Source organism: Centrocercus urophasianus, unplaced genomic scaffold, assembly GCF_019232065.1.
Source record: "Centrocercus urophasianus isolate 14NV4802_14NV808 unplaced genomic scaffold, USGS_Curo_1.0 seq_33, whole genome shotgun sequence".
Taxonomy (NCBI): domain Eukaryota; kingdom Metazoa; phylum Chordata; class Aves; order Galliformes; family Phasianidae; genus Centrocercus; species Centrocercus urophasianus.
In genome coordinates this window covers 4,284,824-4,311,772 of record NW_024884900.1, presented here as the reverse complement: position 1 = coordinate 4,311,772, position 26,949 = coordinate 4,284,824, and the positions used below count along the sequence as shown (strand labels likewise).

The following is a 26,949-nucleotide window of genomic DNA, read 5'->3' as shown; positions in this document are numbered from 1 at the left end:
TGCAGTTATCACTGGAACAAACTCCCCAGGAAGAGGGTGGACTCTCAAGGCTGGATGTCTTTCTGGAAGTTTTGCTTTAGCCAAATACAAGTTACTTGGCTTCACACAGGAGTAGCCGGGTGAAATTTAAGGACCCGTGATATACAGGAGATCACACCAGATGATCTAATGGTCCCTGCTGGCCATAAACTCCATGAATCTATGCAAACATGCCAGAGAGGGTCCTCAGCTGAGATATCAAGTTAACTTTCAGCACAGAACTTTTCACGAGTTGGCTCTGGTGCTGCAGGTCATTTAGGATACAAGCTCAGCTCTTCCAGACTGCATCTGGTTAAGCACTGAGAGATGACCCAGGCAGCACTGCTCTCTGTCCAGCAGGTAAGGCAGGCTGCATGCTGTGCGCTGAAGCGGCTCCAAGCAGCAAAAGCAGCTCGTACTCAAATACATACTGTGTGCCAGGAGTGAACAGCATCCTCTTCCTGCGATAGAAAACTGACACTGAGAAACGTGCGATGAGTTCAGGCCATAAGAAATCTCCTGTTCACGTAGCTGAGGATGTTGTCAACCTTCTTCGCTACTCCAGAGCAGATTATTTGTGGGGTTCAAGCACAAAGTGGGAAGACAACGAGAGAGATTAAGAATGGTGAGGACAGAAAAGACACAACTAACGGGAGTCAGGCCAACAGAGCAGACATTCGGACAATGGGCTGAGCAGAGGCACGGCCTTCCAGAAGGATGACAGCGTTATCAGCAGCAGCTCGCCATCCTCCTGCTCTCCCAGCTGTGCTCAGCAATGAGGGACAGGGCGGTGGCAGCCAGGCTGAGCTCAGCACAGCTCCCACAGGACTGAGCTGGATCCACGTGTGAGCATCACGCAGCTGTCCTGCTGCATTCGGATACATCCGGAGCCTTTGCTCCTACCTGGACAGTGCAGTGCAGGGCACTCAGGCATCTCCCTCTTCACTCTGAATCGCACAGCAATGAAATCTGCTGGGGAGGAAGAGTAGAGCCAAGGACAGAGGAAATGACACAGATTCCAGCAGGTTCCACTCCCTGATCCTCCGGAAGGAAGTTTCTTTCCGAATATCCACCTCCACAGTGGATACGGAATCTGGCTGGAAGTGCCTCATTCGACACTGGAAAGAAATAAATATTCCCCATGGCAGAAATAAGGGTTTGGCTGTGGAATATGAGATGCCAACCCAGCCAGTATACAGCAGAAAAAGTCGAACTGGGCCAACATCAGACAGAGATCAAGGTTAGACTAACAAGAGAGGCTCAAGAGCAATCACTGCCTAACAGCCCTCATCCTGCTCTGGGAAATTTCCCAGTCCTGCTATTAGACATTTTACTTCCTTTACCAGCGCTGCCAATTCCTGCAGCATTCTTGTCTGAAGTGCAAACCCTCCCTTCCCAGCACCGCTCTGCAGTGCCTGGATCATCCAACCCGCTCATGTGCAGCAGCAGGAGGGGGTTTGGTTACACACAAATCCCTGGCTGATCAGCACCAGCAGGAGAGGAAATGAGGAAAGAGTGACTGACAGGGAACGGCGGTTTCTGGCTGATTGTGCTTGGTTTTAGGGTATGAGAAGCCTGTTGGAACTTGAAGCTTTGCCCCCCTACTCCGCACAGCCTCTCTGAGCACTGGGATACAGCAGAGCCCCTCACCCAGGGGTAAGTCATTGATGTCCTTTTGTAGGGCTCCCACCTCTGATCCACCGCCCTCCTTCCACATTAGCACCAGATGCTTGTTAAAGGAAGGAGAACACGTCGATGTTGCTCCCCTTCAAGTAACATCAGACCCTGCCTTGTTCTTCACAGTCAGATAAAACCACCAATGTGGTCTAAAAATAAGTAAAAAAAATATATATAATAAGAATCAACACCAACTTCTGGAAACTCTTACCATAGCTTAGCCTTCACTATCTGTTCAGTGGCAAAAGGTCAGGTTGTGCTGGAAAGCAACACATGGGTTCTACATGACATGCACACACACGTTCTATGGGTAACCAGGCTCTATGAGCAGTCCTGAGCTCTGGGAGCTCTAGCAGAGCGGTGCCGAGCATCAATGGGAGATCTGTAGGGTCTTGTTCTGTCTCGTGCTTTTTTGGTTGGATTGCTAACGCATAAACCACAGCTGAGGAGGTTTTAGAAGTTAAAAAAGATCAGAGTTCTAAAGAAGCTATAAATGCAAGCAGAGAGGGGTGCACAACTGGTCGGCAAAAATGTCAGTGCTAGCTGCATGGCTGAATGTCACGTCTCAAGCCCAGAGAGGCTACGAGTGTGGTTTTAGTGTTTAACCAGTTTCAACTGCAGCCTGGCACTCTTTTACTTCCTCTGCACTGAAGGCTCCTCACTGCTGGGGGAAGAAACCAATCTCACCGCATGACACCAAACGGCTCGAGTAAAAATAAAGCCCCGAGGTGGTTTGGTGACCTGAGGTCGTATCAGGAGGTGGAGGGGTTGCAGGCTGGGGAAAGCACTCAGAAATACTCGTGCTGCCAACCAAGAGATTGCAGGAAAGGAGGCAAGGCAGAGAATTAACATGAGTCCAGCAGTAAAGAGGCTGAGAAGTCTCTTTCGCACGCTACCAGCTCCCCCGTGCTCAAAACAGTTTGTAAACCGTTTCCTAAACACAAAGGGGAAAAAAAAAAACCCAGACCTAGTCCTGACCTCCACGAATGAGTAACCAAACCCAACTGCTTCCTGCCAGCTTGTGGGGGTGAGAGAAGGAGGCTGCTGGGCAGGGCAGATGGAACTCCAGGTTTCTCCCTCTCAAGTACTGCTTTGGGCATAAAAATTAGGGATTCGGCATCTCCTGCTGCCTTTTCATGTGGGTGGTGGGTAAAGGACAGGAATAAGGAGGGGCAGCTCTCTGTTGGCTGCTAGCATTCAACGTTCCCACCCCACAGGTTCTCTCTGTGCCATAGGGGAGGCTCAGAGGAGTACTGCAGCACAGCCAAGCTTCTAGTCAAATACAAGGCAACAGAGCAGCAAGCAGCAGGCTGGAGGGGAAGCACTGCCCTCCCCTGACAGCAAGGACCATTCTGCACCAGACCATAGACAGCATCACTAAGCGTAGACAAACTTCCTGAGCTAAGAGCAGCCGCCTTCCTGCAAAAAAGGTGCTGATGGCAGCCTGACCCACCACCCCAGTGTGAGACCTTGGGTATACCCTGCAGTGAGAGAAACCCACCTCCTGTGTCCCCTCCCTTTGGGGACACACCTATGTCACCGCCCTGGTGCGGCTCCAACATGTAACAGGCGTGAGAAAAGGCTTCAGCAGAGAGCACTGCTGGTCCCGTGGTTTCTATTCCCTCCACTCTCCACACATGTGTGCAATGCTGGGTGTAAATAACACATACAAAAGTTAGCCTGTGAGCTTTCAGAGCGCCGTGCAAGCCTGCAGGGTTACCCTTTGCATCCCAGCAGTGAGTGGAAGGCAGGCAGTGAATGCAGAGCCTGCTGCATTGCATGCCTGTGCTTTCACACTGCCAGAAGTGCTGCCCAGCCATGCTGGACCCATCAGCCAGGCAGCAGAATGGGGGGCAGAACCTCAGATTAACGAGTCTCCCAAGTGGCTTCTTGTCCACCTGTATGGAAGAGCAGCCATCATGACAGCAATACATCATTTCCACTTCAGTCTGTCACTAACTTCTAGTTGTGTATAATGAAAAAGCTGAGAGCAAAAGGAGCTGCTCTCAAACAGGGATGCTTCTGTGGCGTATCTGCACAAGGTAAGCTGGGCCACGCTCGCAGATGCTCAGTTCACATCAGAGCAGCCTCTTAACAAACCAGACACTCCTAGGGACTGCAGGCAGTGACAGTAGGGCCACCCCAGCACTGAGCACAGGTCACTACTGTTACTCAGTGTGACTGGCCCCAGCAGAGGACACGCTGATGGAACACAGTGGCCAGAATCCACCCACCAAAACTTGTAATGGATAAACAGAAGGTCTGATCCCACTGCTGCCCTAGCAGCACTCCTCTCCAGATGTAAAACCCCAGAGGAAAAGCTGCACTGCCTGAAACCAGCTGTGAGAAGGAGCCAGCCCAGAGCAACTGCTGCCCAAGAGGAACAAGGACGCAGAGGACAAACAACAAACACAGCCATGGAAAAACGGATGTGAAAAGTGCAGGAGCTGACTGGGACAGCTCTTTTCCCAGCTAATGACACGTGCCCTCCGCCAAGACAGTGCCTTACACAGCCCCCAGGAGCACAGGTGTTCCCTAACTGCCTTTCTCCTGCCTTGGACCATGAATAGGCTGCAGAGGTGTAAGTGAACGTAGCATTCATGGTGTACAGACAAATGGTGTCACGTACAGCTAAGCAGAGGAGAAGAACTAAGAAAGAAAGTGAGAATCCTTGCAAATGTCTTATCTCAGGATGAAAGAAAAGAATCACAGCCAAAGCTATCATAAAGATAACTCCAAGCAGGCACTGTCATATAAGTTCTCAGTTGTCTAAATCCAGACCTAGAGGAAAAAAAAGAACAAGTCTCACAATCTCCCCTGCTTTATGAAGACAGTGACCTCATCCTTCTCCCAGAAGGTTTCAGGTAGTGGACCATCTCCCTGCATGCTTAACACTCATCTCATATGCTAGGACTTAGTAGATGGAAGCAGCTGAGAAAAACAGCACCCTTCACCTGAAATAAAACACAAACACTCAAAGATACACGCTGCTTACAGCCTCAACACATTTTGGATGGTCCTGTGTGGAGCCAGGTCTTGGACATGATGATTGCTATGGCTCCCTTGCAGCTTGGGATGTTCTATGATCCTATGAAAAAGGGTTGTTGCTCCAAGAGCACCCAGCACCAGGCACAAGCAACACCTCTGCTCCTTACCAGCAAGCTGAGTAGAAACAGGAAGGTTCCTGCACCAGTGCACAGAGATGGGACAACAGATCTCAACTCTGGCCTTAACTTCCCTAGGAGCACTTTTGGTGGCTCTACCAACCTTCTGATGGCTCTGCAAGATTGACCTCTCATACAGAGCTCGGAAGGCTTCATTCTTTACCGATTCCAAAGCATTCAGACATCTGGAGAGAACTATTATTCAATTACTGTTATGCCAAGGGAAAACTTCTCTTCCATAATCCCTGCTGCAACTATGCAGTAATCGTTATGAGTGCACTCATGCTACGTGATAACATTAGGAAGCATCTACTGCAGAGCACGGGCAGCAGGCAACTGCAACTGTGGGAACTGTAACTCAGCGTTTCCTGACAGGGGTGATTAAAATCTCAAACTTAGTGTAATATTAACACTTTCTCAAGAGACTGACAGCACATATGCCCTGTTTACTTTACCAACTCACAGCCCGTGCAGTAAGCTGCAGACACTACTATCACGTTTAAGATCAATATAGGCCCAAGGCAAACGAAACTAGTGGCACAGAATAAGTAGGACTCAGCTCTCCAGTCTCCAGCTCTACAGCTATATGGCTGCCCAATACAGTTGCCCACTGATTCAGTCTCCTTTTTTTGCTCTTCTTAGTGAATTCCTACACAAAGTCAGGTAAGCAGGGCAACGGTTCAGTCTGAGCTCTCAAATCACTGCACACCTAGAAGCACACAACGTATGAAAGACCACAGAAAACAGCCAAAAGAAAAACAGAATGAAACTCCAAAAGGCTGCTGACATAACGGACAAACCCCAACCACAAAATGGGAGGCTGCAACCCAAACACTTCTCCTGCTTGCTTTGTCCCATGTCCTCCATGCCAGCACTGCCAAATGGTTACTGGGAAGATGCACAGCCCTCGGTGTAGATAGGCAGCACATGCTTCCAGTTCTCCATCTACCTACAATTACACGACATAGCAAACAGTGGAAGCAGCAGCTACACCAATCCTCTACCTGAACCAAGTGCCAAGGCAAATTGCCAGCCCTGCACACTGCCAGCCTTCGTCACAGTGATAGCTGCAGCATGAACCGCCCTTCTGCAGCCTTGCGGTCACACCTTATTTACTCCTTTCAGTTCACTTCTAACCCTGAAATAAAGCTGTGATGCTTCTGTTTTTACACAGGGCTACAGAAAGAGGAAAAAAAAACAAAAAAGAAAAGCACCACAGCACCATAACACGGAGCAGACTCTGACAGGTACAGTGTGCAGATGTGCAGGTTCCAGGAGAGATGCATTCAGCATCTCCCTGCCCAGCCTCCCCCCACACCTCTGCCTGAATGCAGTCAGATCTGTTGGGTTCTATGATTACGTTGTACCTGCTCCTGAAAGCTGAACACTTACCCACTTTATCCTATACAATTCCATTCTTTGGCTCAGCAACAGCTGATGCCTGAGGAGCCACCTGCAGGTCTCAAATGTCAGAATAGATGAAAGAACACAGCTTCAGCCTTTTCAAGGGCTAAAACCACCAAGGAAGGTACCAGGAGGCAAGGACACAGTTTAGACTCATTTCCCTATGATGACATGCAAACACTGGCACACTTCCCCTGGGAGAAGAGCAGTTCCCTTCTGCCCCAGCCCGCATGGGGAACGCATCTGCTGGAGGCAGAGGCGCTGCCAGGTCCGAGGCTGCTGCCTCCTCTGGCCCACGCAGGGCCTTCCGAGGCCAAACAGTGCCACACAGTGGCAACAAGCAGGTTCCTCAGCTTCTCTCCAGCCCCTTGAAAGCACAGAAAAGACTCCTTTGCTTTGCTCCGTGCTGCAGCTTTTTATCCGGCTCCCAGCACACGGGAACTTCGGGAGTGATGCAGATGTAAGATTTCTTCCTCACCTGGTTACTTTCAATCCAGGTCAGTTTGGTGACACACTCACAGTTCAGCTCCACAAACAGCTGCACCACCAACATGAGTGGAATGGTGCACTGCAGCCCGAGCAGAAAAATCTCGGCTGCAAAGAACACAGCGCCCAAACCCGCATCCTCCACTCCCCCTGCCCTTTTGCCTTTGTGTTTCTGGTTTGCAGCCTCTCAGAGCCAGTGAGAGAACCTTTCCATGAGCCAATATTTCAAACTGATGAAGAGTAAGGGTAGTAATCAGCTGTGAGATCTGAACATGCATTGCCAGCACAGCGCTCACAGCACAGACCAAGAGCAAGCTCGAGCAAACATCATCACACTGTAAATGACCAAACATCACTGCCCCCCACTTTGCTAGAGGCTACACTACCCCACATGGCAGTACTGCAGAAGAGAAACTCCCAGTGCCTCAAAAACACTCACAGCATTTTATATAAAAGCTCTGCATCAGTGATTTATGGAAACCCTAAAGCTTGGCACATTCCTTTCAATGATGCTGAGGCAGCAAAGGTCTCCAGAAGAGAAGCTGAGGAGAGGGAAAACAACCGAGGGCAGTAACATCCAAAAAATGCTGCTGCACTGTGCCAGAGCTTATCTTCCAAAGCCCTAAGACTTCGCCCCAGTTCCACCCAGCTGAAGTCACAAACTCGTTATAAAAGTGCAATCATATTTGAGAAGCTCTGGGCCTCACAGTATGCAGAGAAGGCCTTCCCAGTTCTGCTAAACTCACATCCTTAACAGCCATTTTAGGACAGGCAGTCCAGAGCTCCCTGGCAAGTCCTCTTGCAGGCCGCATGTGCCAAAGCAGTGTGAGGATTCCTAGAGAATGAGCTTCCAACCATCATTGTCTTTGCCTACATTCCAGTGCCTGACAAACAGAGTTCACTCAGGCTCCTTTTATAAGGTACACAGCTCAAACAGACCGATGAGGGATGCTGTCAGTCACATTTTTAATCCTTACAGAAGGAACGAGAGAGTCTGGCCTCTCAGCAGAACAAGCAATGCAAATACAACACATACCCTGGAAATTCAAACCGCAGTTTTCACATCCCCAATGCAAACTTCCAACCACCTGGCAATGGGACAAATGACCCGCTTCCATTACATGCAGTAGAGCTACTTGGTCACCATTAACCCTGGTCTCCAGCATCTGACCTCATTTCCCACCGGCAACCTCACCCAAGTTAGAGCCTCCACAAGAGGCATTTTCTGCTTCTTCTGTTTGTGCCTCTCCTATTCCATATCAGCCACACCAGCGCACGCTGCCAAGAAATGGATGGTAACAACATGCTTTAAACATGAGAGGCACGAGGTCACCAACTCCTCAGCCTGACCCAGGCACAGCTCCCATAGGGGAAGCCAAAACACTGGAAAATTTAGCAACAGGAAAGCAAAACAGATCCAGTGTCATTCCACTGCATTCCAAACACATGACACCAAAGCCAGCAGCCGCCTCCTGCACTACTCACATCGCTGGGGCTGAGGTTCCCAAGACCATTGTCCTGCTCAGAATCTCTGCCGGATTCGTGGCCCTGAGAGGAGCGGGGGTGGGAAGGATGGATCCAGATCTCCAGCCGCGTGCCATCGTCTCCAACTTGTCGCAACGTGGACTTCTTGCCCTTCCCTCGATGGCTGGGGCTCAGCTCCAGCACCTGGTGCTTCTTGTGCTCCATCTGCTCTGCCTGTGCAGATAGGACACGGTTAGATCACCCAGGGATAAAAGTTCAAGAAATATATCATTTTATTTACACGGAGAAACTGGCTCTTGTCCCAGCTTAAAAACCACAGTAACTCACTGACAGTCCAGAATTTGGTTGCTGACACTACAGGAGAGTGCAGATGAGAGATTATTATATATATATATATTTTTTTTTAACTGATTGCTCAATGGGTAAGTAAAGCTGCATCCAGTTCCTAGCAGTGTTTAACAGTCAACACACTGCATTTTTGATTTGAGGCACAAATTGCAGCTTCTCCTTCCCACCTCTGTGGGACACCTATGGAATAAGGCAATGATCAAATTGCATGCTGAGGCCACGCTGCAAACCACAGCGACCTCCAGCCCTTACTGAGCTCAGCTGTTTTAGTTTGTGACACAGAATTAAGAGATTCAGCTGCCTAAGCAACCCCAAAATCAGACTGTGGAGAGGCAGAAAGATACCATCATTTGGAAGGCTTTCTTTATCTTCCAACATGGAATTGCTTACAAGTAATACTCGTAAAACTCCAAGACCAAAAACCACCATCACCTTCTCCCCAGGTTGCAGCTCTCCAGCTGTGGGTCAGCTCAGGCAGCTGCAGCATCCCACAGCCCGGCTCCAAGACTCACCTTGCGTTTTGTCTCTTCAAACAGACTCATGAGGCTCTCCTTGGCTGTGAGGATGGGGTTACTAGCTGCCAGACTGCGCATGTAGTAGTAGACAGCATCCAGCTTTCTCCTCTGCAAAAACACAACCAGACTCAGAGCTGGCATTCATTCTGGGAAACTCAGGGCAAAGCCCCCACGCCATTCACTTCCCATGTCGTTCAATACACTTTCCTTCTCCCTCAACAGTGCCTGGGAGACAGATATTCACAGAGTAAGAGCAGTCCTACAAACAAGCTGGACCCTTCTCCATCCACATTCACGACTACCTACAACATTCAGCACAAGTATTTCACCAGGGTTAGGGAGGGCAGCTGACAGGACAGCTTGCAGACCTGCTTGCTCTAACCCTGAGGTTGCTACAGAAGCCAGCAAGCCAGAAGCTCACACAAAAATCTCTCAGCAGACATAGCAACAAAGGGCATCAGCATAAATTCTGAATTCCTGACAGTTTGGAAAAAAAAAAAAACAAACACCTCCTTTCAACATTGTCATGAATATGGAAATTACTCCACAGAGGTCCATGAATACAGGAAGTTTTGCCAGACTCCTGCCTGTGGTGAAAGATGCCTCCTTATCTCAGTCTGCCACTCGAGCCACCTCTCAGCATCTGTTCTCCCACAGCCCTGCCACAGGGAACACTGTAAGACATCACTCCTTGAGTCTTTATACCATGGAGACCCACAGCCATTTAGGGCCTTACAGAACACCACAGCAGGGCAGGATACTTGGCAGCCTTCTGTCCCACTTGCGGAGTCAGAAAAGTCATTCCCAGCCACAAGGAAACTGCATTTCTAACCCATGCAGTTCTGAACTAGTATTCCAAAAAAGTCTTTTCAGTATTGTAAATGAGATCCTTACCAGCCCCCATGCCCCAGGCTGATGCCCCCATTATCTGCTGTAAAACTTCCTTGAAACAAGCTTTCCTGCATGGCTAGAGGAGCCAGCAAAACTAAAGCTGCATGTTGATGTCACTTAGAGTAGTCAAGTATAAAAATCTCATGCAAAACCTTAAATGTAGCCCACTTGCAATGCAAGTGCTTTCTCATCAGCTCACAGAGCAGTCCCAAAAACGCAGATAGCCTGGGGCAGTAATGTGTATCTAGCAAAGCAGCCAGGAACCAACAGCTGGAATCCACCGAACACACCCTGCCATCAACTCTGCTTTTTTTTATTAATTAAAAAAAAACAAAAAACAAAAAACATCTGGAAGTGCTGCCTTAAACAATGTCTTCCTCCACCAGATGGAATCCCACAGCCTTCCCTGAGCCTCTTCCTGTGCTTGCTACATCTTTGTATGATGAACGTCTTACCGTGTAGATGGCCAGCAGTGCCAGCTGGTTGTATGGGCGGCCGTTTTTGGGAGCAATTTGTTGAGCCTTCAGGTACCAGCTGAGGAATGAAAGAAGCAGGGGAAAAGTTACTGAAAGGACATCAGGTTGTCTTCCTCACCATAGAGGGCACAAAGCTCCCTCTGCAGCACTGGCAGCCCAGCACTGAACAGGCCCTTTGCACAAGTGCCCTCTGCCTGCATGAGTGTGCACAGCTAGTAAGTCTGTACCCAGCACAGAGAGGCAGAGCCAGGGCACAGGACAAGAGGGAGAGGCAGACACAGCTGGAGAAAGAAATGTTCTTGGCTCAGCCTGAAGATGAGCATTTAGCCAGCTCCACTAAGTGTTGTCTCCAGTGCAGCCTCAGGCAGAAAACAGGCTATTTGCAGACACTTTTTTCTCCTCCCCCTTTTTAGCCTTTTTGGCAGCTGGGATCAAATCTTCCTGGCTGCTTAGCTCATTATTTAATTATCCCAGAAGAAGTGGCATCCATTAAGATGCAGCCCATTCCTCCCTCCTATATCCCCTCAGTTGTATTATCCAGCTTATTTCATGCCACACAAATCTGTCAACACTGTTCAGATGCATAATGAACACGCTGTGCTCCTTCCAGCCCTGTAAGATATCAGTGCACTTCACAAACAGGCAGCTTTCCCCACCCTGTTTCAACCTTCCATGGGTTTCAGGGCCCCATGCTGGGCTCAATTGCTCACTACCACTCTTTGCTCCAGGAAAATAAAAAAGATCAGGAAGAAGGACTGCATGCCAGGCAAAACAAGAGTGATAGGAAGCAACAGGTGCCAATAACTTCTGATGCAGTCAGAACATACGGGCACATATGGGAATCTCTCCTAGCTGGGAAGCTAGCAGAAAATATATCAGTTTGCCAGCCTCAGAGGCATGAACACTCCCTGCTGCAGGATCAGCACAGGACGACTTCCACAACACACAGCTGGAGGAAGATGGATCTGCTGGGTTGATTTTGGATAGAAAAGCAGTTCACACTATACCTTTAAGTTACACAGGACTGCAGTACAAGAAGGAGGCATGAAAAGACTCCTTTGGTTAGAGGCAAGCTTAAGCATGAAATGAGATGCATCCCTCGTAACTAGATAGAAGAGGAGCTTTGCTCAGCCCTGGGGTGAAGAACACAATACCTGCGTGCCTTTCCATAGTTTGCCGTATCGTTTGCTTGTTCTCTGTATCTGCAAATGTCCCCTTGACAAATCATACACCTCTGGGCACTGATCAGTGCATACTTCACCTGAAAGAAAGCATTCAGTTGTTCAGTTGGGAGCTGCACATCCCAACTCACCTAAACACCCTGCGAGTTCATGGGGATGGTGAGGAGCTAAGAGGAGGTCGCTGACAAACTGAAGGTCACAAACAAAGGCTGCAAAATTAAACAAGGCTCAGTGGCACTGGTTCAGCATTAGTAAAGGCAACCCAACCCCCCAAATACCTACTCCCTTACACAACATCCTAGCTCTCGCTCAGAGGAAGTAGGTTTCAGAATCTGTGGTTCATTCAGTCCAAGAGAAATGCGAGGAAGATGAACTGGTTAAAACAAACACATCTCTCTGGGAATGGAGCTTGACTAAAATGTCCTCTTCCAACTGTTCTCACACCTGCACTCACAGCTCAGGGCAATCACTGTCATGTGTCAGAGAGCCCAACTGCTAGCCTTCCTCATTCATTATTCTGAATTCCATATACAGAAGTATGAGCTGTTCAGTATCTAAGGCCAAGCCGGGGTACCTCTGACACTGCCTTCTCCTGATTAGCCCTAGTCAAAGAGACGATACAAAAAGACAAGTTCTTTCTTTGCAAAGGAAGCTGAGCAATGTTCATACACTGGAGTTAGTTCAACATGTTCTCTAACAGCTGAGATTGCCTGCAAACACTCTGCTGTCTGTTCAGACTACAGCTGCCCACCTCTTGGCAAGGGCAGCACGCTGAGTGCTGGGTCCAGCACACAGCACACCACTCACAGGAGGAGAAGACTCCAGGAGAAAGCCAACCTACCATTTTCCGCAGAGGCTTGCAGCGGATGGCCATCCCATCCATGTAGTCCTCCAGCTTGAACTGGTATGACACCTGCAGCTTCTGGAGTAAGCCATCAAAAAAGGAAGTGCCCTGCAGAACACATGTATTTGGTCGTTCCCATTTTTCCAAAGACAAGCAGAAAATCTTAACACTGTCCTTTAGTTACTGCAGGAAAGGTCCTTCTCCCTCTGGTTTGTGCTGCTCTCTTCAGAAAGCAATAAGGCAAGAGGATCTCCAGCTTCAGTTTTTTTTAGGGCTGAGCTAGACAAAGTCAAGGCTGACCTGATTTTGTGTTAGCCACAGTCCTGCTCCAACAAGAGGTTGGACAGAAGCCTTCCAGTAGTTCCTTTCTGCCAACATAATTCTGTAAAACACATCCTCCTGGATTTGTCAGCCTCCCTTCTACAATGAGTAAACTGAGCTGAGTGCCTAACAGCATGACTTTTCAGCAAATTTGATAAAGATAGCACAAACACCTCTGTGAATGTTCTTGTTTCTTTCCATTTAAGGATGCTTAGCTCATTTTAGCTTAAATCAATCTCTCATCAAAACAGAACACGCCAAAGCAAGCCTGGTTTAAATTATAACAAATATCCACCTGGACCAACACTTGCTGCACTAAATTGTAATCTGTCTGTGCATTCTTTTTGCTTAAGCATGGCCTTAGGCACACGTAGCAATAAGCAGGACCACAAAGGCTAGCTCGTTGTCCAGCTATACCAACCTGTTCTAAACACCAACCAGTCAAAAGTTTAGCAAAGCCTGGGGGTTTTTCTCTCCTCCTACCTCATCTAGAAGTTGGAGAAGTTTGTTCCGAATTTCTTGGGCGTTTTCCCCCAGAGGATCCTTGAGGAGCTGCCGGAATTTCTCAATCACTTGGTAGAAGGCGTTCTTCCACAGCAGCTGGTCCACATTCTGGGTATCAGAGAACTCGATATCCATCAAAATGCACCGCTCGTACAGCTGCAGCATCTCCACCCTAGAGTGAGACACGATCAGTGGTCGACACAGCAGCCTGGCAGAGCAGGCAGGGAGCACGTGCTGAACCACCTGCTGCTTCTCATCCTGCAGGCATGAGATGTCAGCAGTTGGCTTGGCTCACACGCTATGGCAAATGGATGCTTCCACACATGCCCTCGAAAGAGATGGAAGTTCTTGCAACCAAACACCCCTTCTGCTCCAGCAGAGCAAATTGAAAGGACCATCTCTCTCTTTCTGCATGCGTAAAAAAGGATTAGGACTCACCAAAGAGCAAAGAGGCTCTGCTAAAGCTCTGCCTCCGGGAAGAGCAAGACCTAATTACCTACTACAGAAAACAGTATACACTGCCAGGCTTCTTCTGCTTCCAACCACAAAGCCTAGCTACTAAGGGCCAGGAACAAGCACACAAAGCACCTAAGAGCAAGAGATCTTGCCATTACAGTGCCCTGCGTATCACTTTGTGCGGCCAAAATGCATGCTGGAATAACAAACCACGTTCCCCTCACCAACTAACAAGAGCTCAGCCCAGACACTGGAACAGAACTCCCACACACAATTTGATGAAATGGATACAAGCTGCTGCAGGGCAAGGACCAACTGAACCTGTGCTCCGGGGAAGGGCAGCCCCCACCAGCCATAGCAGCACAGCCTCTCTCATCCTAACCTGAAACCTCCAGTGCTGTTACCAGTGCACACATATCCCCTCTCTGTGGTCTGTACTGCGAGTCCCTCAAATGCAGAACAAGCCCTGAAAAGAGCTCAGCTGCCAGATTTACTGCCAGTCAGCTCTGAAATAAGCCTCCAGAGAAGCCCCAAAGACCACACGTAAATGTTGTAGATGCCAAGTAGAAACTTGCTCCAGTCATGTTAACTGCCCTCCAGAGTGCCAGAGTCACTTTCCTCTTGCTAGGCTGCCCTCACCAGGCCATCCCCAGTGGACTGCCATATGTCACAGGGCTGAACAGTGTCAACAACAAAACTAGTGGCACTTAGAAAGTGCTGTCACTGCCACACAGCACCAGGAATCCACATAACACTTTGCAAGCACAAGTTGAGAGCTGCCGTGCTGAAGCCATCAGTGCAAATCAGCAATCAAAGACTGGTAATAAGGCAAAAGTACACCAGCAAATACCAAAAGCACGTGAGAGACCTGGAGCCAAGAGAGCCCAGCTCCAGCAAGAAGAACCCAAGAACTGCAGCAGGTGCTTGTCCTGCTCCCCTATGTGCCGTCAGCACAGGCCCAACCATGAGGAGCCACAATTTAACCCTCAGCCTAAGCTAAAGAGATAATTGCTCACAGTTTCTTTCTGATATCCAGACACCCCTGGCACATGATTAACACCCCCCAGCACATCATGAGATAGTGAACTATAGCCCCAATCCCTCAGATATCAATGTTCCCCATCCCCCAGATCCCCAGTGAGAAAACATCACGGACAACAGCTCTGGTAGGAATTTACTCTTGAAACGACTCAGCCACAAACCTCAGCTGGGCCATCTTCTCCAGCCCCTCGGGGCTGATGCGGTCTCTGGAAAGCAGATTGCTGAGCTGCTGCTCCTGGTTCCCAGCCTCACGGAGGAGTTTGCTGAGCTCCTGCTGCTGCATGTTCCGCATCTGCTGCTCCATCTCAGGACTCAGAGGTGCTGGGGTGAGCGGGCCGCACATGTACTGCCCTGTCTGGCCAGGGTACCCGGGGTAAAAGGCTCCTGGGTACACACCATTGCTTGGACCCATTGGATACTGCAGGGAGTACCCGCCGTAAGGATACTGAGGAGCTTGGCCGGCAGCCCGAGGGTAATAGTAGGGGTTGTCAGAGTTTTGGAACTTATAATAGGACGTCTGGGCCTGGCGGGCTTCCCCCCAGGAGGTGGGACTCACTTCATCATCCGTGTCTAGGAAGTGAAGCTGGGGGGTTTGGCTTTTCAGGGCGGGTTTTTGGTCCGGGTTGTTGGGGTCCCACAACCTGCGAGCGGTGCCACCTCGGCCCCGGCTTCGGGAGCCCTTACTGCCAGCACCGCCCAGCAGCAGCCGGGGCCCAGGGTGACTGGGTTCAGAGGAGCCCACAGAGCAGGCAGACAGGTCTGTGTTGGCAGGCAGGAACAGAATCCCACGGCCCCTCCCCTGGGGCTCTCTGCTCTGGCTCCTCGCCTCCAGAGTCTCCGAGTCGTTGCAACCAGAAAAAGCCTTCAGGGGCTTTTTTTTATCTGTGTCCGCTAGAATGACATCCCTGTTCATAGTCTTGCTGTCAAAAGTGACTCGGAAGTGTCCCTTGACTTCCCTGCCGTTGCTGCTCCACTCACTCTCACTCCTAGAAGCTCGACTCTGCTCTGAACGCTTTTTCCTGTCTGAAATTCTGTTAGAGACATACGCTTCTGCCTCATCGATTCTGTCATCATCCAAGGAGTCAGTGGAGGACGCAGAGAGCTGCTTCCTAGGACGTATTCTAGCACGCTCCTGCCGTCTCTCCATCCCATCCACCAGCGGGGCTCCATCTACACTGTTGTTGCTTCCAGCTGAGCTCGTGCTGCACGTGCGGTATCGGCTCCGCCGCTTGTCAGAGCGGGAGTACCGCTTGGTAGTGCCCAGCTTCCCCTGCATCACTTCATCGTGTGCCCTCCTCACCCTGTCACTTCGCTCTAGTCGTCTTCCTTTATCCGTCCTAGAGGATTTCACTCCGTCCCCTGCCTGGTTTCCCTCTCTGTCCTCTTTGTTTGACTTGGTTTTCCTGTTGTTATCTTCTGCAGAACCTTTCTCGGCCTCTTCACCACCTTCAACTCTCAGCTGTTCCACTTTAGAGGTCATTTCCTCAGTAGCCAACCGTAGGGCGACTTCTTTAGCAACCAAATGCAGGCGCTTCCCTGGCTGATAGATCTGCTGGTCCGGCTTCTTGATTCTCCTCGTGGTCTTGGCACAACACTCATCCACAGCACGCGGCGTGCACAAGTTCTCCTGGCTCTGAAGATCACCTTTAACCTCTGCCTCGTCGTTTCCCAGTGAAGGACCATTCTGGTTGTGGCTGTCACCATGCTGAAGATCTCCATGACTGGAGGCCCTTCTCCTGAAGGACCCTCCTCCTGAAGGGCCATTCTCCCCCTTGCCTTCCTCAGCTCCGCTCCTCTCCTCAGAGGCCTCGTGCTTTGGTGGCACAAGTTTGCTCCTCAATCGGGAGAGGCCAGGCTTGTAAATCTCCAGATCTGGGCGCCTGTTGTCCTTGCGATGCCGTGGCTCCTTCACCTCTTTCATGTTTTCTAGGAAAAAAATAGAGAAAAACATGGGAATGCTAAGGCTGGAGAAGATCTCTGACATCATCAAATCCAACCATCGGCCCACCCCCACCACACCCACTGAAGAAACCACATCCCCAAGAGCCACAACTCCACGGCTCTGGAACACCTCCAGGGTGGTGACTTCACCACCTGTGTCAATACATCACTGCTCTTTCTGAGAAGAAATTGTTCCCCATATCCAAAGTGAAAGAGAATTATTCCCATCACAAAGCACACGAGGATGAGAAAAGCTCACAACAAATATTCAAAGGAAAAACATTATCTGAAGGCAAAGTATTAAAAACACCCTGAAAGCTGCTTCAGGAGAACGCACGTGAAACGCTCCGTTGAGGCTCACAGGAAATCAATGAGGGAGCGCAGGAAATGAAGCAGCCTGACAAAGCTGACCAAATCCTGAACCCGACTCGCTTACAAAACATCCCACAGCAGGTTTTGCCCCGAAGAACCACCGAGTTAACAGACGGACAAAGCACAGTGCCCGGCCCCGATCTGCTCTGTGCCACAAAGCAGAGCACAGCCAGGGACTCCTGGAGAAGCTCAGCACAGCAGGACCCCCCAACCCCAGGCACAGCCCCACCGCTCTGCTCTCAGGGCGGCATTCCCCCCTCCGTGCTTACAACCCACAGCATCTTCCTCCCTCTCCCCATAACCACATCGTCACAAAACGCCACACAGAACGCAGCGCACAGCCCCAACACAGCACAGCCCGGGCACAATACGTTTCGCCCTCAGTGCCCACTCCGTGCCCGCTCCCCCCGCGCCGCCGTTGTTGAACCCCCGCTTTCCCTCACCGCAGCAACAACGGCGGCCCCGGGCCCAGCACACACCCACAGAGCAGGCACGGCCGAGGCGAGGAGAGACAAAAAGGCCGAACGGCGGCTCCCCGCCGCCTCCTCCTCCCTCTGCCCGCCTCACCTGCTCCTCCTGCCGCCCCGGCGCGGGCCTGCGCGGCTACCATGTCCCGCAGCTCTGCGGCCGAGACGCGGACGCGCTCCAGCCCCTCCGCCATCTTGTTTCGTGCCGGGGAGGGGACGGCGGCCGCGCGGGGCCAAACTTCCTCGCGCGGAGCCCGGTGACTGACCGCGCGCATGCGCACGGCGCGATCGGGAGCGGCGCGGCCATGGGCTCGGTGCGGGCGGCCGACGTGGAGTCGGCGATGGAGCGGCTGCGGGGCCGCGTGCGGCGCACGCCCGTGCTGACTTGCGGGTCCCTGCAGCGGTTGGCCGGCCGCAAGCTGCTCTTCAAGTGCGAGCTCTTCCAGCGCACCGGCTCCTTTAAGGTGTGAAGGGACGGTGCCGTGCCGGGGCGCCGGGGGAGGGGAGCGGATCCCAGCGGCGCGTCTCGTTGCAGATCCGCGGGGCGCTGAACGCGGTCAGGATCCTCGTGGAGGAGGCGGAGAAGGCAGGGCGGGAGCGGCCCCGCGCCGTAGTGACACACAGCAGCGGGAACCACGGGCAGGCGCTCGCTCGTGCGGCCCAGGATGAAGGTAACGAGTGGGGGAAAAGGTCAACGCGCAGAGCGTGATAAAAGGCGTATCCCTGTGCGGCAGACAGCAGCACACCTCAGCTCCGCTCCACTAACAGCCCCAGCCCTGCGGAGCAGCAGGAGGGCTCTCCCTTCTCCGGACACGGCCCAGCTCCATTCCCCTTTTGCAGCATGCAAATTCCCTCCCGCAACTGTCCCAACAGGCATTCCTGCCTACATCGTGGTGCCCCGCACAGCCCCGCACTGTAAGCAAGCTGCCATCCGTGCCTATGGGGCCACGCTGGTGCCGTGTGAGCCCAGTGATAAGGTAAGGAAGGAGTTGGGGGGAAGCAACTGAGGACACGGTTTCCTGTCCTACTGGGCCAACTGCTGTGCTTTGCTTTTAGTCCAGAGCAGAGACAGCTGCACGCGTGGTCCAAGAGACAGGAGGAGTCATGGTGCACCCCAACCAGGAGCCAGCCGTGATCGCAGGGCAGGGAACTATTGCCCTGGAGGTGCTGGAGCAGGTGAGGGGATAGAGCACGAGGGTACAGAGCTGCTATAGAAATGCTCACGTTTCTTTTCTACGCAGGCACCAGAGGTGAATGCACTGGTGGTTCCTGTTGGAGGCGGAGGAATGATTGCAGGAATAGCAGTAGCCATCAAGGTAAGTAACAGCACAGCTTAGAGATGATGGTTGTATCTCCACCTTTGTCAGGGCAGCTTGTCTCTAAGAACAGAAATCCGGGTTGCCTGGGGGTAGTGCACCACAGCCCCCTGCAAGCACAGCAACACAGCACAGGGACTCTCCTGCTCTCTGCAGGCGTTGAGACCAGATGTGAAAGTGTTTGCTGCTGAACCCCGCAATGCAGATGACTGCTACCAGTCCAAGCTGAGAGGGGAACTGACCCCCAACCGCCACAACCCAGTCACCATTGCTGATGCAGTTAAAACCAGTATTGGAGAAAACACATGGCCTATCATTAGGGATTTGGTTGACGATGTTCTGACCGTCTCAGAGGAAGAAATCAAGGTAAGCACTCTCTGCTTCCCCTCCCAGTAGCTGCCAGCAGGCAGCTGGCTCCATCCAAGCTCTGCTCCTCTGTTCTCATCCCTGCACTCTCTCAGGGCAAACCCTGCGCACCACAGCAGCTGTGCAAACACCAACACTCTTTCCAGCTGGAAAGAGCTGGTGGAAACTCTGCTCTCCCTCCCCAAAGTGCTGCAGAGCCAGATGCACATGCAGTGCCCCCCATAGCCCTAGAAGAGCACGTACTTGCTGCTGGGATGACAGCTGCTGTTCTGTCCCAACAGCGAGCCACACGGCTGGTGTGGGAAAGGATGAAGCTGCTGATTGAGCCAACAGCGGGTGTGGGAGTTGCAGCCGTGCTCTCAGAGCAGTTCCAGGCAGTCCCCCGGGAGGTGGAGAATGTTTGCATCGTGCTGTGTGGAGGAAACGTGGACCTGAGCTCCCTGACCTGGCTCACAGACCTCCCTGGGGATGGAGACTGAGAACAGAGCAGCGTATCCAGTGGCAGGAACCTGGCTTTGAATTTGTACGATACTAAAAACCAGATGAACAAAGCGAGAGGTTTGAAAGCTTCTGTGAAGGGGTAAGGAAAGATGGAGGTGGTCTCTGCAGCCCAGAATCACTTGGTTACAAAGCAAAGGGTGACTTCAGGGAGCCTGAAAGCAAAGCACTGCTGCTTCCCAGCCATCCTGCTCTGGAACAGACCTTAAAGCAGACTGCACCCAGCCACTGCTGTTTCACCTTTCTCTGTCATCAACAACCTCCAACAAACTCCTGTCTGATACTGCAAAATCCTCTCACCCACTGCTGTGGCAGAGCAAGAAGACAAAAGTCCCAGCAAGCCATAGGGCTCACAGAACAGCAGGGTGCTCACAGATTCCCATTTGGCCTCTACAGCTGGCCGCCACCGCCAAGACTTAGAGACTTAAATATTTTTTGAAAAACATTTCCATTAAAATAAATAACTATAGTCTATCCTAAGCACCAACTGTTGAGACAGCTGCCCCAGTACAAACCCTGGGCACTGATATGTCCAGGACATCAGTGTGCACGGTGTGCTTAGGCTGAGAAAGCAGCCGGAGAGGCACAAACTGCATTAGCACTGTGCCTGGAGGCTTATTCCATTTCCACCTCTTGCCCTGGCAGTGCACTCTCACTCCTCACCCACGGCACAGGCTCTGGGACATAGGGGTCATAAGTCCATTTAGGATAAACACGCTTGTAGAGGTTCAGCAGCACGGTGTCCTGGGACTTCAGCTGTCCATCAAAGTGGCACTTCATGTGACCATGGGTCCCTAGGGAAAGAACAGAAGAGGCCAATAGCTGTCACTCCTCCCCAGGAAAACCACGTCCTGTTCATCATAAGAGACAAACACAGAACCAAACCTACCTAATGGCTCTTTTATATGCCCTCTACGACCCCATTTTGTCCTTAGCTCCACTGGTTTAAACCACATCACGTCCTCTAGAGAGCAAAACACAAATGGCACATAAGCAACAGGCTTTGCCACAGAAACACAAGGCACAGTTGTTCTGCTTCCACATCCCCTCTTCCCACTGCAAACACAGGCCATACCTCTGTTAAAGAACATGTACCGCACCACAGCCGCCTTGGTGAAGATCTTGAAAGGATGACCACTGAGCACGAGCCGCTTGATGATGATTCTGTCCGGGTCCACAGCCAGCAGAGAACCTGTGGCAATGAGGTCGTGCATTCCTGCAAGACAGATTAATTAACACACCAGGGTAGCACGACCAAATGCAACTCCATTACCACCTCCCTCACCACAACCCCCTCCACCACATGGGTCAAGGCCCAGAGCAGCCCCCCAGCAGGAAGAAAGGTGCCAGTGGTAACAGAGAAGGAAAGCAGTTAATTTTCTCAAACAGCATGTATTTTTCTTTTTTTCAAGTCACACTGTACGAATAGATGCACTCTTGGTTAAAGTATAAGAAAAGCCTGCTAACATATATTTCTTAACACACTCTCAGCACTAATCCGACTTACCGTTACTTCTCTGTTTAAAAACAAGCACTGAGACAGGTGGGAAAGTGATGGGAGCGTAAACAGTCACCACCAGGGCAGAATCCGGGCGCAGGAAACGCTCCAGCTTGTGCTTATCAGCTAGGATAGAACAGCAGTGACCAAGTTCAGTCCAACAAAAGTCCTCAGAGCTCTGAGAAACCCCACTGAACTCCTTCTTTCCTAGCAAAGGGGCTCCGTGCTGAAAGACAGCAGGCTACACGCAGCACTTCCCTGCTGGCACAGAGTGCCTGGGAACGAACGTGATCCTCTGAGCTGCCAGCTGGCTGCATGGAACTTGCCATTGCCTTGCCAGAACCAGAACACCATGCTGCCCAAGCCCTCCTGCTCCCCACTGTTTAGTGCCTCTCCTGGAAGCCTCAGCGCCTTGGTGCGTGTCTTCAGAAGAATCCTTCAGTCAGGTTCAGACATTGTGGCTAAGACATCACAGGCTTCCTGCCCTAGAAACCCTGGCCCCACTTCCTGCCATACCTGTTCTCTTCCCACCAGTCCCCTCACAAACCTGACGTGTGCTGGGAGAACAAAGGGGAAGCTCGGAAGCGCCTGAACCCGCAGTGGAAGATCAGCTCCTCCTTTGCCCTCACTGGATCACTGTTGCTTGGATGCCGCCGCACCAGGAAATTCAACACAGACATCTGCAGGATGGACATTGCTGTGAGACGCTGACAGCAGGGCTGGCAAATAACATCAAGAGCAGAAAGCAAACATTGCAACAGGGACAAATTCCCTTCACTGTGGTTTCCCAAATGACTGCTGGTCATCAGTGCAAACCAGCCAGATGCTCCAGTCTGAAAACCTCTGGAAGCTTCAGGCTGCTCTGACCACAGGAAAATCTGGTTTCAAAGTGCAAGCAGTGCGTGGAAATCTTAGCCCAAATCTTCTGCAGCCAAAACCTCTCCAACCCATCAGGGGAATCACATGAAGAGCTGCACACACACAAGGAATCAACAGAGCCCAGCTTAGTCACCTTCTGTTCATGGGGAAGCAGCGAGAACAGGACTAGTGGCTTCCCTTCTTTGAAGCTCTCCATCACTGACACGGGGACGTTGCAGACATGCAGTGTAACATACCAGCCAACCTGCCAACAGAGCATCAGTTGTGAATACTTCTTGCAGTAGGAAAAAAAAGTGTCAGGACAGGGAACCAAGAACAGCATCCAGTGGAGTTACCGAAGCTCCTTCAGTCTCCTCTTTCTCTATTTGCCGGAAGAGGTGCTTTCTGGTTCGGGAGAAGTCCTGGAACTGGTAAATCCTTGCATAGTCCCTTGGGAGATTCTCTTTAGGGTCCCATGGAGAAGTCCTGAAGCTCTTGAGCCCTCGGTACTTCTGGAACCTTAAGGACAGACAACAGGAAAGACAAACTGATTCACAAATCCACAAGGACTAATGCTAGGACTCCGCCTTGCTCCTCTCTCTCCCAGCTCAGGACATGTTCTTTCTGCCGCACGGAGTGGCACAATGCCTCAGCTAGTATCTCCCTTGGAAGCCTCAGAGCCTAAGGGTTCATCTTCAGAAGAGTCCTTCAGCCAGGTTCAGACATCATGGCTAGGACATCACAGGCTTCCTGCCCTACCTCAACAAACCAGAGAGAAGAACCCCTTCCAGCTCCTCTCCCATCACCGCATGTAGTTTCTTACCGGACTCTGGCAGGCACATCACGTGGTGTGTCCACCTCATCTGGAAACATCTCATCCATTCTCTCCTGTTTGTATTTCTCCAGCATCTGTTCATCTTCCTCTGCCTTCTCATCATACTGGTCATCCCGCATGCACTCAGACATGGTCACGGTCTCACATTCCTCCTCTGCAAGCTCTTCTTCCTCCCCACTGCTTCCTCCCTCCTGACACACAGGAGTACAGGCACTCTGTTATGTCTCTGCAGCAAATCCCATATGTATTTGCACAGTGTGATTCATAGCTACAACACAGTCCCCCATTTTGGTATCTAGCAGAGCAGAAGTAGCAGGATAGATGTGAGAGGCTTAACAGTGGAAATCCAAGCAAGTCTTATCTCAGTGTTGTATTCCTACATAGGGAAAGCTACAAGGACAGGACCGAGCTAGGCTATACAACAGTGTCCAGAAGATCAATTGCAGTATCAGCTCTTAGGAGTTACCTGGGAAACTGCCTCTTCCATCATGTCATCACCAAAATCATCATCTTCATCATCATCTTCTTCTTCCTCCTCACTGCCTTCTTCTCCATCATCAACAATCCACGCAGCCTGGTACTTGGATGTACCTTTGGGGACCTTCACCACCCTTTTGTTCTCCTTCTGAGATGCTGTGGGAATTCCCACCAATGGTTAATACAGGAACAAATCTCCTTTTGCTCAGCAGCATTTACACCAGAAGAACCAAGCCCACCTCTAGAGCCCAGAGTCACTATTTCCCAGAACAGAATTTGTCAAAGCCTAGAAAAGGCAGCTAAAATGTAACCCTGTTGTCAGGCAAACCAGCCAGCCCTGCTGTCAGGTGAGGGTAACCAGGAACAGAAGTCACAAAAAATCCCTTGTTTCTCCACAGCCACCTTCAGCTATCCCACCAGCAGGTGGCTTCTGACAGCCTTTCTAACAGGGACAAGGAAAAGAAATACAGAAATACTGCTGCTACTCACCCTCTGCATCTTGCAGTTCTTCTTCAGTTGGCCACGTCTGCTCCCCTTCCATAGGATCAGGAACCACTTCTGACTGTAAAGACTCCTGTTTGCTTGTATCTGCCTTCATCAGGATTTTAACATCTTCTTCCATCTCATCAGGACCATTTGCAGAGTATTCCTGAAGAGCAAAAGCAGAGTCCCCAGCTGTAAAGCTATCCATCTGAAACTAATAACCAGTTTAAAGCCAAGGACAACTCCTCCCACAGCCCTTGCTACCAGAAAATATCCAAGAAACAGCACAAACTCCCTCCAGTGTCAATGTCAGTTATGTTGTAAGGGAGCCACAGCTCACTGGCAGAACACGAACCTACTGCCTCTTCTGATAAAACTCCCTTTTTCCCCCACCCTTTACCACCCATAACCAAACGTACTTTCTGAATGAAAGTTTAGAAACACTGTTTTAATGGGCACAGCAAAGCCATGATCTCCCACAAACCTGCACATCCATGTCCTGACTCTTCTTCTGTCCTTTAACCGCTCTGGGATTCAAAGAGAGAGGGTCGGGGGGGGCATCCACCTGGCTCATCTGGAAGTCTCCATGCCCCACAATATGCACCAAGCTGTTCACATTGAGGGTCCGTCCTCGGACAAAACCAGACACCTTCAAGGTCCCAATCTGGTCACACTCCTGACTGGGCACAAACTCAGCAGCATAGGCAAGCAGGTGAGCCCGCCTGTCCCGAAAAGCGAGATGCCGCTGCTTCTGGGTAGCAAGGTGCCTCAGCAGCACTGAGGACTCCTGCTCTGTGTTTAGGGGAAAGAGCTTGACCTCTGGAAACCACTTCTCAATAGCTTTGGTGAGTTTCTTCTTGGCATCTATCCGCTTCTTTGGTGGCACATCAGTGCCCCCTGGGACAGCAAGAACTACAAAGGACGTAGAACAGAGTTCCCCATCAGAGCACAAACCTCCTTATACCCCTTTCACAAAGCATTAATGCTAACTTCAATGCCTGCAGCTCAAATAACCAAAAAACCATCTGACAACACAAGTTACAAAGGCGGTTTCACCCATTAAAAAAAAAGACAGATTTTCTGTCTTCAGATAAGAGATTTTAAGACTAAATTGACTACGGAAATAAGGGTCTGGGAATTTAACTCAGCAAGAAACCAACTCACTCCTTTTGCTCTGCACAACTGGAGAGCCATTGCAATACTAATAACCACCATACATCTGAGACTTAAACCCAGAGCTCCAGCATTGCCCTACCAGGAGAGTAAGACAATAAGACAGCATTTACCTGACCTGCTTTCAGAAACAGAACAGCCAGAAGGCCTGTGATTACTTACTAACATACAGAGCTTCTACTTATTGCAACAGTAAGCCCCCATCTCAGTCACCCCACTCACCCTGTACCCCAGTAGAAGCTCTGAATTTTCATCTCACCATAACTAGGCAGCCCCTGGGCAAAAAGGCAAGAGAGACAGTGCTCCCCTGTGCTGTCCCAGCCATCCACAGGATCCAAGACAAAAAGCAGGGAGTCGGCAACTTTTGCTAGGTCCATGACGGCATGCAGATCCCCTGAATACAAGACACCTCAATTACTGGGGCTGCTGGGGGTACAGAACTGAGACCCACACGAACTTCCTCACCTGCCTGCGCTGTCACAAACCGCCAGCGCTGCTTGAGCCGGGGACAAAGGATGGCAAAGCTGCCGGCTTTTCCCTCATCCAAGTGGACAACGACCGAATCTTGGCTCTGCAGCAGGCGGAGGGCATCGTGTGCTGCAGCCCTGGCGTGCAGCGGCACCACGACCACGAGATGTGGGGGCCCATCCCTGCTGCCCAAGCTCCGCTTTTCTGCTAGCACCTATGGGCAAAGATCCATGGCGTGAAAATCATCCCAGATCCAGCTCCTATCTCACACCCCTGATCGAGACTGCAGCTCCACAGCTCGGTCCTATAACGCTTGCTTAGCCAGCTCCTAGACGCAAAGCAGCCCGGTCCAACAAAGCTACCCCCACATCCCACCCCACCAGCCGTTCCCCACGCCAGGCCCAAAGCCCCCGAGCCCTCACCGCCTCCTTGCGCTGTCTGCGGAGCTGCAGCGCCTGGTGCCGTCGATCCACCCTGTTCAGATCACGGCGCCGACGGTGCGGCAGCGCCTTGACGGAGACTCGGCCTGCGGAGAGAAAGCGGTCAGACGGCGATAAGGCTAACGGGAACGCGGTGGGGAGCCCCACGGGCCGCCCCGCCTCACCCCCAGCTCGGCGCTGTGCCGTCCCGCGGTGCTTCCCGCCCTTATGCGCCTTATTCTGCTGCTTCAGGGGCCCGGCCCGGTGCGCGCCGCTCGCCACCATGCTGCCTTCACGCCGCCACCGCCACTTCCGGTCGTGCGTTTTGCGTCACTTCCGGCGGCGTGAGGGAGCGGAGTAGGCGGCAAAGCGCAGATCGCATTCAAGATGGCGGCGGGGGGGGGGCATGATGGCCGTGCAGCATGGCGGAGCATTTATGGGGCTGCACGCGGGGGAAATGACAGGCAGGACGCCCAGCCGTTCCTTCAGCGCTTTATTGAGGAGTTCTTTATACAGATATTTACAGAGGAGAGAAAAGCCCCTTTCAGGAGAGCCGCTGGGTGTGGGAAGGGGGACTGAGGAAGAGCCCCAAAGCCAGGCCTGGGGCTGGTCCTGTCCTGCTCCACACACAGATTGGGCAGCAGCGTTCCGTGCTCCCCATCCCAGCCCTGTGTGCTGTGGCAGCACTGCACGCTGATTGGCACAGCAAGGTTCTGTCGTACCCCCAGGCCCACACCATCTGTCAGAAGCATAACTGCCCTTGCTATTGGAAGCATTAGGCCCACACCACCCTCAGAACGCAAGCAGGTGAGCTGGTAAGGTTAAATATTTACAATAGTGTTGCAATTGCCAGGAAAGATGAAGTCAGTAACTCAAGAGAAGCAGGGCGGCTGCTTCTCTGTTCTCCACTGAACAACTGCAAAGGAGGAAAAAAGAAAAAAGAGCCAGGAACCCCCCCCCAGCACCG

General features: G+C 51.4%; 3 protein-coding genes and 2 non-coding genes across 7 annotated transcripts in view; 1 reads left to right on the top strand and 4 right to left on the bottom strand.

Annotated features, from left to right (window-relative positions):
• The window catches only part of SMG6 (SMG6 nonsense mediated mRNA decay factor), a 90,342-nt gene extending 72,557 nt beyond the window's left edge, over positions 1–17,785 (bottom strand). For both annotated transcript variants that reach the window (XM_042829920.1, XM_042829921.1), the window contains exons 1-8: positions 17,692–17,785; positions 14,973–16,737; positions 13,294–13,486; positions 12,487–12,597; positions 11,619–11,725; positions 10,444–10,522; positions 9,095–9,205; positions 8,235–8,447 (exon numbers count right to left, since the gene is read on the bottom strand). In XM_042829920.1, coding sequence (XP_042685854.1) covers positions 8,235–8,447; positions 9,095–9,205; positions 10,444–10,522; positions 11,619–11,725; positions 12,487–12,597; positions 13,294–13,486; positions 14,973–16,737; positions 17,692–17,785 — 2,673 coding nt within the window. The remainder of the gene's footprint in view (positions 1–8,234; positions 8,448–9,094; positions 9,206–10,443; positions 10,523–11,618; positions 11,726–12,486; positions 12,598–13,293; positions 13,487–14,972; positions 16,738–17,691) is intronic.
• Positions 17,786–17,932: 147 nt separating this feature from the next.
• SRR (serine racemase) lies at positions 17,933–20,251 on the top strand. Of its 2 annotated transcripts, none has more exons than XM_042830018.1 (7): positions 17,933–18,055; positions 18,127–18,262; positions 18,465–18,568; positions 18,648–18,767; positions 18,833–18,907; positions 19,064–19,273; positions 19,555–20,251. In XM_042830018.1, exons 1-7 carry the CDS (start codon positions 17,933–17,935, stop codon positions 19,750–19,752), a joined length of 966 nt encoding a protein of 321 aa, XP_042685952.1. In that variant the 3' UTR covers positions 19,753–20,251. The 2 variants fall into 2 exon arrangements, with proteins under 2 accessions (XP_042685952.1, XP_042685951.1); XM_042830017.1 differs by having other exon boundaries at positions 17,951–18,055; positions 18,432–18,568.
• TSR1 (TSR1 ribosome maturation factor) lies at positions 20,201–26,278 on the bottom strand. Its single transcript, XM_042830015.1, has 15 exons — positions 26,168–26,278; positions 25,986–26,089; positions 25,561–25,777; positions 25,355–25,489; positions 24,407–24,834; positions 23,929–24,088; positions 23,429–23,595; positions 22,951–23,153; positions 22,484–22,646; positions 22,282–22,392; positions 21,817–21,949; positions 21,279–21,395; positions 20,847–20,987; positions 20,661–20,735; positions 20,201–20,565 (listed from the first exon to the last, which is right to left on the bottom strand). Exons 1-15 carry the CDS (start codon positions 26,265–26,267, stop codon positions 20,387–20,389), a joined length of 2,433 nt encoding a protein of 810 aa, XP_042685949.1. The 5' UTR covers positions 26,268–26,278; the 3' UTR covers positions 20,201–20,386.
• Positions 21,661–21,753, bottom strand: LOC122166606. Its single transcript, XR_006170841.1, has one exon. It is a non-coding gene; the product is annotated as a small nucleolar RNA SNORD91 family (small nucleolar RNA).
• LOC122166607 lies at positions 22,789–22,881 on the bottom strand. Its single transcript, XR_006170842.1, has one exon. It is a non-coding gene; the product is annotated as a small nucleolar RNA SNORD91 family (small nucleolar RNA).
• Positions 26,279–26,949: the final 671 nt, after the last annotated feature.